The sequence below is a fragment of the Lactuca sativa genome, chromosome 6, assembly GCF_002870075.4.
Source record: "Lactuca sativa cultivar Salinas chromosome 6, Lsat_Salinas_v11, whole genome shotgun sequence".
NCBI lineage: Eukaryota > Viridiplantae > Streptophyta > Magnoliopsida > Asterales > Asteraceae > Lactuca > Lactuca sativa.
Genome location: NC_056628.2, coordinates 34726431 through 34741296, shown reverse-complemented (window position 1 = coordinate 34741296; position 14866 = coordinate 34726431). Strand labels below are relative to the sequence as shown.

The following is a 14866-nucleotide window of genomic DNA, read 5'->3' as shown; positions in this document are numbered from 1 at the left end:
AAGCTTAGAAATGCATCACAAGATGGATTAGGGTTGCAAAAATGTTTTAAGATGATGGAGGCCGGTGAAGTAGAGGAGAATGGGGCTATAATTGGGTTTAAATATGAGCCAAACCCTAAAAATTAGGGTTTGCTTAATCCTTACGTACGCCATGAGTACGTGGTATACGCCCAGCGTACTAAGGCATGCCCTAGTATGCTCAGCGTACATATGTACGCACCGCGTACTCCTCAAAGTCCCAATTTACTAAAATGCCACTAAGGGTTCTTTTGCACTCATTTTCTCACTTAGGGACCAAACTACAATATAATTAAATTATAGGGTAAAAAATTAGAAGTACCTCATCATTGGGATGTTACATTATTTATTAATAACAACAACTATGAATCAATGTTGTAAAAATCGTTCGACGGTCGACTGGGGTCAAGCGTTTAATCTATTTGGCGGAGATTAATCGGGGACCATAAATTACTAATAAAATATTTTAAAACTTAATATATCCTAAGAAAACATAGTATTTGAGAATTTAAAATTTTTAAATTTTTAAATTTTGAAATATTTGGTATAATATTTGAAAATTTGAATATTTAAAATTTTAAAATTTTGAAGTTTTGTAAATCTTAGTGTAATATTTGAAAATTTAAAAATTTTCAAATCTTCCCGCCAAGGACTGCCGATGACCGCCAAGGACTGCCGAGGACCGCCTAGCCTGAGTTTGACCGATATTAACCAATTTCCGCCAAGCACCCCTAATCGTATCAGTTACAGACCGCCTAGCGCCTAGGCTGCCGCCTAGGCCGATATTTACAACACTGCTATGAATATAAATATAAGTTACACTCGAAACGTAGCTTAACTTATAGAGAGTTCCTGGTGATCACCCGAAAATTCGCGGGCAGGACTTCGATACCGAATACTTCTATTTGCTCATCTCACTTTCTCGGAGCTTTACTAAAGTACTCCAAAATCCCAGAAAGATCGAACTCGAGGCGGAGATGAGAGAGTTTGGAGTGAGGGTGGTGTGGGAAATGAAAGAGACCAAAGGCTTCTATTTATAGTTGGAGTGTTCGCCGCGCACCATAGATGCGCGCTTTGCATCTTGTTGGGGTTGATAACGTGGCTTCAGTCAAAAGGTGACACATGGCAAAAACATGGTGGGCCGCGTTGGGCGGTCTTTGCGCGCCACAAAACGCATGCGTACTCGTGCGATTTTCTGATTTTTGTAAATTCCGTAACTTCTTCATGCGGGCTTCATTTTCGGCGTATTTTATATCTATGTGTGGCTATTGACGAGATCGACAACTTTCATTTAGACTCAATCGACTAATTTTCACTTTATTTTTAAAGTTTTTCTTTAACAGGCTTAGACTCGTAAAACCGGTATAAGAATCATAACTCATATGAATTCTATTCTCGACTGTCTTTATAACGACATAATTATATGGACAAAATCTTCAACTCTTGTTTAGATTGTTTTTCCCAACAATCGACCAATCTCCATTTCGGTTTCTGTGTCGTACAATGATATGCTGAAACTTCTAAAATTTATAATTTCCTTATAAGAAATCAGATTTGAACGTTTTCTACATGCACACTTTCGGTTTTGTGATTACAACGACTTTCATCAAGACTCTTTATCATAAATAGTCTTCTACAAGAGGAAAAATTTTGACTTTCAAAATGCAAATAGGTTAGTTTGACAACCATTTATGTTTTTTATAATCTATTTATATTTACCACCACTATACACTAAATTTTGATATTTTTTGTAGTTTAAGCAAATTTGTTTACGTATACGTTAGGGATTTGATTCCGACAAGAACATGTTCAAGTGATAAACAAAAAAATTAATCTTGCTATATATAGTGCTATTGTTAGAAAGTGATTATTGTACTATCTAATTACATGCCCGTTAAATAGAGATAATGCAACGAACTCTAGGATACAGACACTCAACATTCACATAGAAGAGGAATGGTGTATTTGTCTGCCTGCATGTGCCACTGGAGCGCCATCAGGACTCCAACGGTGGCTACCGCCGGCCCTCCAAAGGAAACCGCCAATTCAAGGGTTCTGATACTAGGAGGAACCGGTAGAGTCGGTGGCTCTACCGCCATTGCTCTCTCTAAGCTCTCCCCAGACCTCCGCATCACCATTGCTGGTCGTAACAGGTTTTGCTTCCACTTCCAACTTACAATTCCCAATAACTTATTAAATCTTCTTCTTCAATTTTACTCCCCTAAACAAATCACGTTCATAGCAATTTCAAAGGCAAGTAGAATCAAACAATTTCTTCTCGTCTGGTTTGTGGTAGAATCTATTGAAGAAAGATATCCAATCGAATCAGTTAGCTGTACTGTGTATCTTCATATCTACCCCTTATAATTATAGCTTTGTAGAAAAAGTAGCCATAGCTGGGCCAGGGTGCATGTATCAAATGCTATCCTTGGTAATACAGAACCATTACTTTCATTTACTTCAAGTACCATAAACATAAAGGACACATGATGCTTTATCATCTGGAAAATGGACGAAATAGTAAATTGAGATCCAGATAAAGTATGATCATGGTCTGTGTGTGTGTATCAGAGAGAAATTAGTCCTCCAATTACTCTATATTTAGCGCTACTACTTTATCAACTAATCACTTTAACAAAAAAAAGTTCCTTGTTTCTGGTTGTGTTAGAATTAGTTGTAGTGGTGATTGGTCATATTGGTGAACTTATGAAATACTAGACTTGGTGATTTAAAAGCATTGCTTTCATTTACTTCAAGTAACATGGAAGGACTTTCTCTATTCGAAGTAGCCTTAAACGTGTGTTTAACCTTCATTACTTCTATAACCCATCTGCTGAATACTCATTTGTTCCATATAGCGAAAAAGGTGCTAGTATGGTGGCGACACTTGGGAAGAATGCTAAATTTTCTCAATTCGATATAAATGATGATAAATCCCTGGAATCTGCTTTGACTGGTGCGTTAGTTCTTCAAAAATTAATGAAAACTTGCATTGTTTCTACGACTTGATAGTTGATATTCATCATGGATCAAGTTATGTGTTTCTTTTCTTGTGGACTCTTTATATATATATATATATATATATATATATATATATATATATATATATATATATATATATATATATATATATATATATATATATATATATATATATATATATATATATATATAGGAATGAGTTCTATGGAAAACAAATAACTAGGGCAACATCTACCGGAACCAATAATCAAATGACACGTGTCCATTTCTTTCTTCACAAGTAATGTATTGTGGAAGTTATTGTAGAAGTGATGTGTTTTCATGTTTTCATTGGTTCAAATATGTGTTGCCCTAATCATTCATTTTCCATATAACTCTTTTCTCTCTCTCTCTCTCTCTCTCTCTCTCTCTCTCTATATATATATATATATATATATATATATATATATATATATATATATATATATATATAAAATGTGGATGACATTTATTGTATGAACAAGATAATTCTAGACCAATCATTTTGAGGGTAATATAGAATTTTTTGAAATTTTTATAGAATATATAAAACAATTATGGATTCAACTTTAAAATCGTTTTATGTATAATATATACTTTTCTATATCCTAATTTTAGGGAAGTAATTATTCAAATCCATAAATTTAAGAAATTTATCCAAATCAAAATAATTATATTAATTATTTTCTGTAATACTTAAAAAAATATTTTTATATATTCGATGAAATAACAATAGAATAATAAATAATTACAACAATAACAGAGAAATATTGAAAAATCAAACAATTTTTATTAGAAAATTACATCAAAAAAACTAGTATTCATAAAGAATGTGCAATATTCTTACAAAATGTGATGTATTTGTTTAAAAGAATGTGAGGTCTTCTTAAAAAAATATATAACATATTCTTGATGTATGCCTCTAGAAAATGTAAAATACGTAACAAAATAAATTTAGTCTTCAGAATAAATTTGATCTTCTTCGGTGGTCTATAGAATCAATTGAATCTTCTTCTCTTTGAAATAAAAGGATGGTTGTTACAATAATTCTTTTATGCAGTTAATCCACCTTCTTCTCACGCACTAAAAACAACCATAAAATCTAAACAATAACATGATTTATCGTGTAAATTGAATGGAAAGAGCCAAAATCCCTAACCCATTTAACAAAACTAGATACAAATATCAAAAAACTAATTCAAGTGCATGCAATCAACTTGTTTCTCTCTCACTCATACAGAGAAACTAAGAAACAAAGAGATAAAAGAGACTAGAAACTTTGGGAATACTCTGAATAAATAATTGTAAATGATATTGTCTCAAAATCAAAGGCAAAAGAAATCGATTAAATACAAAATCGGGCGTTAGTTGTAGCCTCTATCTTGTGGAGTGTCAATGAATCAATGTATGTTCTTATGAAAAATAACAAGAGAACAAAATTAAGTAAGAGAAGGCGAGATGAGATGAGGTGAAGTATAAAGATATAAATATAAACTCAAAAAATGAAATTCTTACTAGATGATGTGGTTTCAAGAGGATCTTCTACCCACTCCCACTTATCGATATCTCTCTTAAATCTATCAGCCTTATGTGATTTTCGATCTCCACCTGTAGCTATATCTCTTTCTTTGTGTCTTTCGCTTTTGATTAGGCGCCTGCAATGGTGGTGGTCGACTATATTGTTGGTAGTCATCAGGAAGGCGATGGAGGTGTGGGAGACAGGTTTAAGTGAGGTAAACAGGAGGCGGCTGTTTTTATCGGGTTGTCTTGAAACTCAAGGAAGAAGGGTGGTATGGGTTCTATTCCTTCCGGAAGGGTGTCAACATAGTATGCAATCGATGCCTTTCTATCTATTTGAATCACACACATAAAAAAAAGACGTATATGGAGTAGGTTAGGGTTAATCAGTTAGTCAAAGAGATTTGGTCAAAAAGAATTTAGGTAACATCCAAGATTTAAGGGATTTTGGATATATATCATGATTAGCTTTTGGTTTCTAAAAATGATTATATATAAAGTTCCAATAATACCCTTATATGAATTATTAATTATTTATGTTTTTTCTAAAATCTCATTGGTCCCTACGTCCACACAGTAAATATTCATCCACATATGAACCTACCTCTTTCTCTTTCTCTCTCTTTTTTCTCTCTTTGTATGTCCCTCTCCCTCTCTCTCTCTCTTTATATATATATATATATATATATATATATATATATATATATATATATATATATATATATATATATATATATATATATATATATATGACAGTTCACTTGAGATTCTAAAAAATAGAGATCTTGAGATTCAACCTCAGCTGCATATTTCTCATTTGTGATTCTAACGCTCTAGCGTACTGTTAGCAAAGGAGTATGCCTAATCATAAATGATTATATACCAGAGATGTATAATCATATATGATTATACATATTTATACATATATGTTTAGTCATAAATGATTATAAATATATGTTTGTTCACAAATTGAGAAATCATAAATGATTATGGTTGTTGGTGGAAGAGGATGTGGTAGTGGCAGAGGCGGCGGCGGCGGCGGTATAGGTAAAGGAGGTGGCAGTGGTGAGGTCGGTTGGTGGTAGATGTGGTTGTAATGGTGGTTGGGGGGAAAAGGAACGAGCAACGTTGAATATTCGTTTAAGATTATAAATCACTCGCCGCGCCAATACGCCAGAGCTAGAGCGGCAAATGAGAAATATGTGACTGAGATTGAACCTCAAGATCTATATTTTTTTTGGAATCTCAATGGAACCTACTTCTATCTCTCTCTCTCTCTCTCTCTCTCTCTATATATATATATATATATATATATATATATATATATATATATATATATATATATATATATATATATATATATAAGAGTTCAATTAATAAATAAAAAATTGAGTACAAAGGAATAAATCTCAACTACATATTTATTTTGTTGGGCAAAAGACTTGGTTGTACCAACTAAATTGGGCAAGTGTATACATGTGTATTTTCAAACAAAATATGTTTCCTTAAACTATGTTAACAATTAGTTTAATATATACAAAATTTATTTTTTTTGTTTTTATTTAATTTTTAAGAAGCTACTTTTTTTTTCGAAAAACAATTTAAATATATCAAAATTCATATTTTTTTTTTATTCTTTGTTAATAGACATCCATATTGATGTAGTTTTAAGATAAAATAAAAATGTTAATTTTTTTATAGTTTCAGCATCTTTATCCAACTGGAGCCTTCCCACTGCCAGAAGCACAACCCAAAACATTTAATCCAAAACTGAAAGCAAAAAAGCTTAGCGGATTCCCAGAATACCGTTATCAACAACATATAAACAATGCATATAAATAATGGCTTACAACCCCTTTTCATTTCACTAATAACATGGCTTATGGCCTCTCGCCATTCCACTGATAACATATGTATCTGGACTCATGACATGTCATCATTTCTTTGTCAACACGAGTCCAAAGGCTCATGACCTCCCACTGTTGTCATCAACTCCTCGATATACATATAAATGAAACATATAAGTAGGTAATGAATCATACATTAGACTTTCCTGAACTACTCATATCATTCTACTCTAAAAATCCTCATATCCTATCATACAAGGATATACATTGTATCACATAATATAGTGAGAAAACTCATCTTAATTTGAAAAGATGATTGTAAACACTTGCGGATGCTCGGAAGTCAGCTAAACAAACCACCTAAAGGATCAAACCTCAATCTACAACTAAGAACCTCCAATTTAACCAAAAGTCAAACTGGTCAAAAATTTAACGGTCAAAGTCAACGTCCCTTACGTCGCTACCAGGTCCTGGGTCGCGCTATAGTGACTAAATGCCAAAATAGTCATGATTGGCCTTTTCAACCCTCGTCACAATACTCAAAGAACCGCGTTGCGATTCACGTCCAACCAATTTAACCCTCTTAAATCTTTATTCTAGAGCTCTAAAGCTCATATCTAAATCGGCTAATGTCTAGCATGGATAAAGTTTCCAACTTTATTCATTTCTTAGGCTCAAACTTGCTAGATCTAAAACCCTAATGCTCAAAATACCACTCACACACATGACACTCTCTCACAATGGTTAAGGTTTATGTTTCCGAGAGAATGATGCTACAAAGACACGAACCCTGGAATTGTTAAGATCATTATATAGGGCCCAAGCCCTGGGATCTAGAGTTTTGAGCCCAACTGTCATCGTGTTGTGGTCCACACCAGATTACGTCGCTACTTAAATGACATGGTCGTGCCACAACCTCTTATAGATCACGTCAGTCTTCTGAAAACATTAACACCCTAAACTTATTTTAAAGTTAACACAAGAGCATTACAAACCTGGACAAGTTGTTACAATTCTCCCCCACTTTGACTAGATTTCGTCCTCAAAATCAGCCTCAACAAAATAATCAGTATAATAATGGTGCATCTCCTCCTCATGCTCCGACGTACATTCCATATCCTTTCGGTATTTCCATTACATCTTCACCAACCCAATAACCTTATTACACAAGGTCTTCGTCTTTCTCTCTAGAACAACAACTAGTCTCTGCACGTAGTTCAGACGCTCATCAATCTAAATGTCCCCCGAAGGTACTACTATCATCACATTCGTAACACACTTCCTCAACTAGGGGACATGGAAGGTTTTATGGATCTGACTAAGCTCCCCAGGTAGATCCAAATGATAGGAAACCTTGAGTATAGGAGCAAGAATCCTAAATGTTCCAATAAACGTAGGGCCCAGTATGCGCTTCTTCTGAAACCAGATGATGCCCTTCTAAGCCAACACCTTTAAAAAGACAATATCTCCCACTTAAAGCTCTAACTTGAAGTGAAGCCTATTTGCGTAGCTCTTCTGGCAGCTCTGCGTTGTCCGCAGTCTCTCTTGAACTCGCAAAATAAGCTCAATAGTCCTAAGCACAACATCGGTTCTCTCTATAACTCTCTTACTAAACTCTCTGCAAGAAATTAGGGTCTGACACTTTCTCACATAGAGCAACTCCAAGGGAGGCATGTCGATACTCAAATGAAAAATGTTGTTCTAGGAAAATTCTACCAACAAAAGATAATAATCTCATCTCCCACCAAAATCGATTATAAAAACTCTCAAAAAATCCTCTAGGATCTTAATCGTCCTCTCACTCTTATTGTCTGTTTGTGGATGGTACATTGTACTAAAGTGAATTTATGTGCCCAAATCCTCACTACTTCTAGAACTTGTAAGTAAAACTCATATCCATATAGGAAATCATAGAGACTGGCACACCATGGCATGTAACTACCTCCCAGACGTAAATATCAACCAATTTTTCAACTGAAAAACTCTCTTAAATGGCAATAAAATGAGAACTCTTGGTCAATCGGTCCATATGACATCCCCATTTTCACGGCTAGAAAAGACCGATTTGTTTATGCTTTATTTAAAAATGAGCACTCTTAGTCAATCGGTCCAATAAAATGAGCACTCTTGGTCAAACTTTCTCTTTTTGCCAACTTCAACCTAGTTGGTGGCTCTATTCTTGATCATTTCTTCAACAGACTTAACAGCCCAAGTAGCCGCCTCGAGGGTAGGTGTCTGGCGTACTGGCGCAACATATTCACATGGTAGTCCCTTTGTATACTTATCGACTTTCGTTAGTTCGTCAGGGACAATGCGTAAAGCAAATTCCATCTTGTCGGTGAAGGCATTGGTGTATTCGTCAATAGACATATTGCCCTTATTCAACGTTAGGAATTGATTCTCTAGCTCTAGCAGCTTTTAGGCCGAGCAGAACTTTCTTTTGAAATGCACCAGGAACTCTGCCTAAGTCAGTTGCAGTGGCTCATTGGGACTCATGATCTTTCCCAAAGTGTTCCACCAGCAAACAACGCCAGCCCTAAATTGATGCACTGCATATGTGATTTGTAGCTTGCCTTTGCATCCACATGTAATGAAAGCCAACTCCATCTCCGAGATCCAGTCCATAACTCCGATTGGATCCTATTTTCTAGTGAAATTCGATGGTTTGCAAGTTGTGAAATCCTTATACTTCATCTGTTTCTCTCGATCCCTTCCTCTTAGTTATTCCTCCTAACCACTAGTCGTTCAGCTTGACCAACGGTTCTACTGTAATTTCTTCTTCTGACTGTCCATCATTTAGTATTGGTTGTTCAACGGGCATGGTAGGTTCATCCCGATTAAGCAACCTTTGCCTCATCTCCTCCCTTTGTTCAGCCATCATAGCCCGAATAATTGCTTGGACTTCTGCCATTGTGATTGGCTCGGGTGTAGCTGCTACCTCTGGTGCACGTTCAATCATAGGTCGTTGATCAACATTTCCATTAGCCTTTCCTAATCTGCTTCAAGTTCTCACCATGTTGATCTATACACGAAAATATGAACAAATTTAACCAAAAACAAAAGTAAAATACAAAATGTAAATTTTTTTTTGATTTCTCCCCCTTAAATTGAGCATGGGGAAGAAATAAAATAAATGCACAAAAATTAAAATAAATTTGTCTTTGAAATTAATCATTTTAAGAAAAACTCAAGAGTATCGAAAGAATTCAAACCGAAAGTCAGCAATTGAAGACGCAAGCAACAACGAATTCAGCCTTAGCTGAGTTTCCATCTAGGAACAGATCCAAAAATTCTTCACATCATTAAGCACAAACCCCATTTGTGATCCTTTCCTTTATTCCCTTTCCCGCAAAGGACACATACTCTCACTTGAAGTTTTGAGTTTTGTACAGTTGAGAGATGTCCCCTACCGTGTGCTTGGAACAACGACTATCAACAAACCGAAGTTTGATGATATTCCTCCATAGCCGCTCCAGCACAGTGTGGGATTAGTTGGTCTTTGGAACCCAGTCCATTTTGAAACTAGGTTGACCTTTGTCATCAACGCACGGTACTCTCTCCCATGACATATCCTGTTTATCACAAACAGAAGATGAAGAAATATTAGAGTCATTAGGTGATTTGGGAGAGTGAACCTTTGGAACCCATCTATAGTCGGGTTTAACCCATTTCTTGTTTGAGCGGATGGGTGTCTCGACACTTGATTTTGAACTTGAAGCCGATCGCCGAGATGACTTTGACCTAACCGGTATTGGTTTCACTGGAGCATCTCTTGGACTGGACTTCTTGTCCATCATTCCTTTCTTGACTTTGGGATTTTGATTCTTCTCCTTTTGCGCGTTCCAGTCACCATTGTTTGAACGTGGCCTCAAATGGTTTCTTTTGAAGTATCTCCCTCTTGGCGCGTTCTGCCAGCCTTGTGCGTAGTAGGGAACATATGCACGATTTGGAAAATTTTGGCCATTGTGTCCAGGTGTTCCACAGTGAAAACATGTCTTTTTCTTCACGTGGGAATTGTTTTTTCCTGCCCCTGGTGGCGTGCCCTTGCCTTGTCTCTTATTGTTCTCACAAGCACAGTTGCAACAGACACTCTGATTTGTTTGTTTTGTTGGCCTGTATTTACCAACAATAGGTTGATTAGAAGCAACAGATTTAGAGTTCAAGGAGTCGTTTGTTTGTTCGGTAGTGTTCTCCTTGTTCTCATCCTCTACTACTTTACCTGCACATGAAGTAGAAGCATCGGAAACATTCACCTTAATAACCTCAGTAGGCCCAGATGGTTCAGTCTTAACTGAAGCTGGTTCAGGGAGTGGGCCAAACTGAGTAGGTGTCTCTACCTCATTAGTCTCAAGGGGTGGGTTATAGTTGTCATTAAAGGGAGGTGGAACACTATTATACCCTAGACCTTAGTTTTATTATCTTTAAATTTTAGTTATTTTTCGATCATAGATGCAACTACCTCGCTTGACACATTGAATTTTTTAAAGTTAAAATCAACATTTTCAAAACGTATCTTCAATGTGTTAAGTTCCTCAATGACAACAGCAAGTTCTTTCTGAAGATATGTATAAATGACACACTTGTTGTTGTAGTCCTCCCATAGTTTCCTGAAGTCCTTAGTCTTGGCCTCTAGTTGTTCATTCAATGGTTCTGGCATTTCCTAAGTTGGTACTTCTCCCATTTAAGTTCCTCGTTCTCCCTCTTTATCAATTTAATTTATTCACGAAGAAATTTAATTATAGCTTCACAAGATTTAGTACATCAAACTTCATTGACCGGAATGTTTGAGGAACTCATTGTTTTTTTCTTAAATTGCCCTTTGACTTAAAAACTCAAAAGTCAAATTTAAAAATTCAAACTTAAAAATCAAACTCAAAAAGTAAAACCGAAAAGCTAAATTTGAAAATATTAAAGTTAAACGAGAAAGTCAAAGTGTAAAGTCAAATGTCAAACTTAAAAGTCAAAGTCAAAATTTTTAAGTCAAAAGTCAATTTAGAAAGTTAAAAATTAAAACCCAAAATTTTTGGTTGTAAATGAAATTTTAAAATAAAATAAAATAAATAAATAAATAAATAAAATTGAAGTTTGGGTTGAAAGTGTTAAAAATGCGAAATTTGGTCAAAACAGAGAAGTGTTAAGATTTAAAAAGGGAAGATGTTAAACGTGTGGTTTATTTGCTCAAGTGGTAAGGGCTTTGGATGGTTACACAAGGGCCTTGGTTCGAAACCCGGCAACCCCCAAAAGTTTTTTGAATATTTCTGCGGAAGGCAGCGAACCCTTGTATGAACGCTTGGATCAAACATGCTACTGGGCCGCAAACGAGGCTGCTGAGCTGAGAACCCTTCTCGGTCGTATACGAACCGTGAACGAGACTGCATACCGTAAACCCTTGCAAACCACCGAGGATCAGCCGTGAACCCTTCTTCGTATCGCGAAAAAACAACGTTTTTTCATCCTTTTTGCTCAAAAACTCGATCAAAAACGCGTTTTTATGAAAAACACAAAGAACAGGCCCCTACTATTTTGCCAAGATCTATCCAAAAAACAAAAAATCCTTCAAGAAAAAGTGCAAAAACGCTCCAGATCTAGCTAAAATGATTGATACACTCCAAGCTCTGATATCAACTGTAAGTCCCAAAGTTGCTAGATGTATCAATCAGATCCAATTGATTGTGCGGAATCACAATCAATTGGATGATGCAATATCAAAATAGAGAATAAGGAGAAGAAGAATTTGATGAATCTCTATGTATTGATATGATTAGAATGATGTTCCTTACACAATATTCACACGCACTTGCACCTTCTCTCAACTTTCTCTCTCTAGAACACCTTAGAGTACAGACACTTAAGCTCTTTTCTAGCCTCGTCCGTCCAGACTCTCACTACCATCTAACATCTATTTATATGGAACATGGTCCGTGAACAGGTTCACGGCCGTGAACCAGGTCACGGCCGTAAACACCCACCTTGGCCGTGAACAATTTTCGGTCCTAGACGGAAAATTATAATTGCCTAGAAAAGCAAAGTATAAACCATAATTTTTGACCCAATAGAGTACATCATAGATCAAAACATCTACAGGTTGTGACATAGCTGCCAATGCTCATCTATATGGTACTAAGTCCATTGCCGCCAATGTTCACCTATAGGGCACTATGTCCATCACTGCCAATGTTCCTCTATAGATATAAAATACATATACAGTTTAAATCATTTAAAACAAGCATAAGATCGTTCATCTAGCATATATATATCAAGTAAACAGATAATATGCACACATAGCACATAATTTATATAAAATACTTCATATATATGTGTAATATGAAAGTAACCATCCACTCACTTGTCAAAATGATGATTCCAAACTCGAGCAACGCTTCATTTCTAACGATTCTATTTTCCTTCGACGAAACCTAGCGTTATTGCTAAGTTTTAGTCTAATTTTTATTGTGACTAATTATTAGTCTAGATTTATCATTAACTCAAAGTCTACTTTCATGGTCTATTAATTAAGCAACAACCAGGTAGGATCATATCGAAGGTAGGGTCCGTTTGGTATACGAAGTATACTATTTGGAAATCCCAATTTAAACACCTCATTAAATCACAGCCTAGACATCATCCTCGTAAGTAGATCAATCAGTATAATGACTTGGAATCACTGATAAATCTTGTTTATAAGTTCATAATAATGATAATGAACTTAAACATAAGTTATATTTAAAGTAGGGTAATCATAACTCACTTACCGAGGGGTTTGGCTAGGAACCGGGCTCTGCGGGGGTAGAACTTCTGATGTGAAAGCTCTTCTTCTCGGAGCCTTCTGGCGCTCCGGGACTCGCTGCTAGCACTTTGAAGTTTCTAGGGATTGGGAGGGAGAGATTGGGATTGTTGAGAGAGAAAGAAGGGTTGTGGTGTGAAGAAATGGGGTGATATATGCCTCTATTTATAGGCTGCTAGTGCTGAGTACGCTGAGCGTACTCAAGAATTACACTGAGCGTAATGAGTTTTTAAGTGTTACGCTAAGCATGCTCAAAATTACGTTGGCATAATTAGGGGTGGAAAATCGTACTATCGATTTGTGTTTCTGTCTAACACGACACGGCACGACAAAGTTTTATGTAACACGAACACGACACGACACGATGTCGTGTTTTTTTAACTAACACTAAAACAAACGAATTAAAATACGCTAAACACGACACGACACGAAAAATATATCATATACTAAAAACTAGTTTATTTAATGAATACTTTATCAAATATAACACGAAAATCACGACAAACACGACAAACATGAAAAACACGATAAAGAACTGCTAAATCGTGTCGAATTTTGAACACGAACATGACACGACACGACATCGTGTTTTTTTATAGTTAACACAAACACGAATTCAAATTTCAGTTTCGTCCAAATTTCGTTTCGTGTCGTGTATTTTTGTTGTGTCGTGTTATAAATTGCAACCCCTAGGCGTAATGTGCCACGTGTCGCGATCTCATGAAAAGTCGTGGGGAAGAAGGTGCAGCTCAGATTGTGTCACGTGTCACTCGCTGGTTACTCTAAAAACTAACTATCTACTAAAATCTGTGACTTTTGCATACGAGCTCCGTTTTTGACACTCTTTATATCGTGTAGTCGGGACTGTACCCTACAACTTTCGTTTAGACTCCGTCATCTAATTTTGAATTTATTTTTAAAATTATATTTTTAACAGGCCCTGGATAGGTAAAGTCTGTTAAAAATTCATAAATTTGTTGTCCAACTTCCATTTTCGTTTGTATTTTTATTGTTGAGCTCCTTTTAACGAGATCTTTGATTCTCGTTTAGGTTGTGTCGGCTAAAAATCGGTCGATCTAAAATTCGAATTCCGGGCTGTGTACTACTATACTAAATCATAGAAAAATCATAACTTCCTCATACGAAGTCAGATTTTGACGTTCTTTTTATGTACCTTCTCGGTTTAACATATACTACGTCTTTTGTTTAGATTCCCAAGGCTAAAAAGTAATTTATCAAAAATTTATGTTTTACGTTACGTGGTGTTGTGCCGGTTTAGTCGTAAAACTTTGACGGGTCATAACTTCTTCGTTATAACTCAGATTTCGGCGTTCTTTATATGTACGAAACCCTTGTGACATATACTATGACTTGGTTAAGATTATTCATTCTAAATAATCTTCCATAAAAAAGTCATTTTTGACGCTTATTGTCTCTATATTGACTAGCCCGAATCTACAGGCATTACAGTCCACGATGACCCAAATAGCATTCGAACCCAGATCCATCTTGGGTAACTTGGTAATGAAATCCATGGTGATTTTTTGCCACTTCCATAACGGGATATCCAAGGGCTGTAACTTGTCATGAGGCTTCTAGTGCTCAACTTTGACCTTCCTGAAGGTTAAACATCTATCGGCATACCAAGCCATGTCTTGCTTCATGTAGAACCACTAATAATCATGCCTCAAATCCATGT

At 35.8% G+C, this 14866-nt stretch overlaps 1 protein-coding gene across 3 annotated transcripts in view; it reads left to right on the top strand.

The window, feature by feature from the left end:
• The first annotated feature begins 1847 nt into the window (after positions 1–1847).
• Positions 1848–14866, top strand: part of LOC111903843 (uncharacterized) — a 31107-nt gene continuing 18088 nt past the window's right edge. For all 3 annotated transcript variants that reach the window (XM_052764599.1, XM_052764600.1, XM_023899588.3), the window contains exons 1-2: positions 1848–2171; positions 2877–2974. In XM_052764599.1, the coding sequence (XP_052620559.1) occupies positions 1975–2171; positions 2877–2974 (295 nt within the window). In that variant the 5' untranslated portion in view covers positions 1848–1974. The remainder of the gene's footprint in view (positions 2172–2876; positions 2975–14866) is intronic.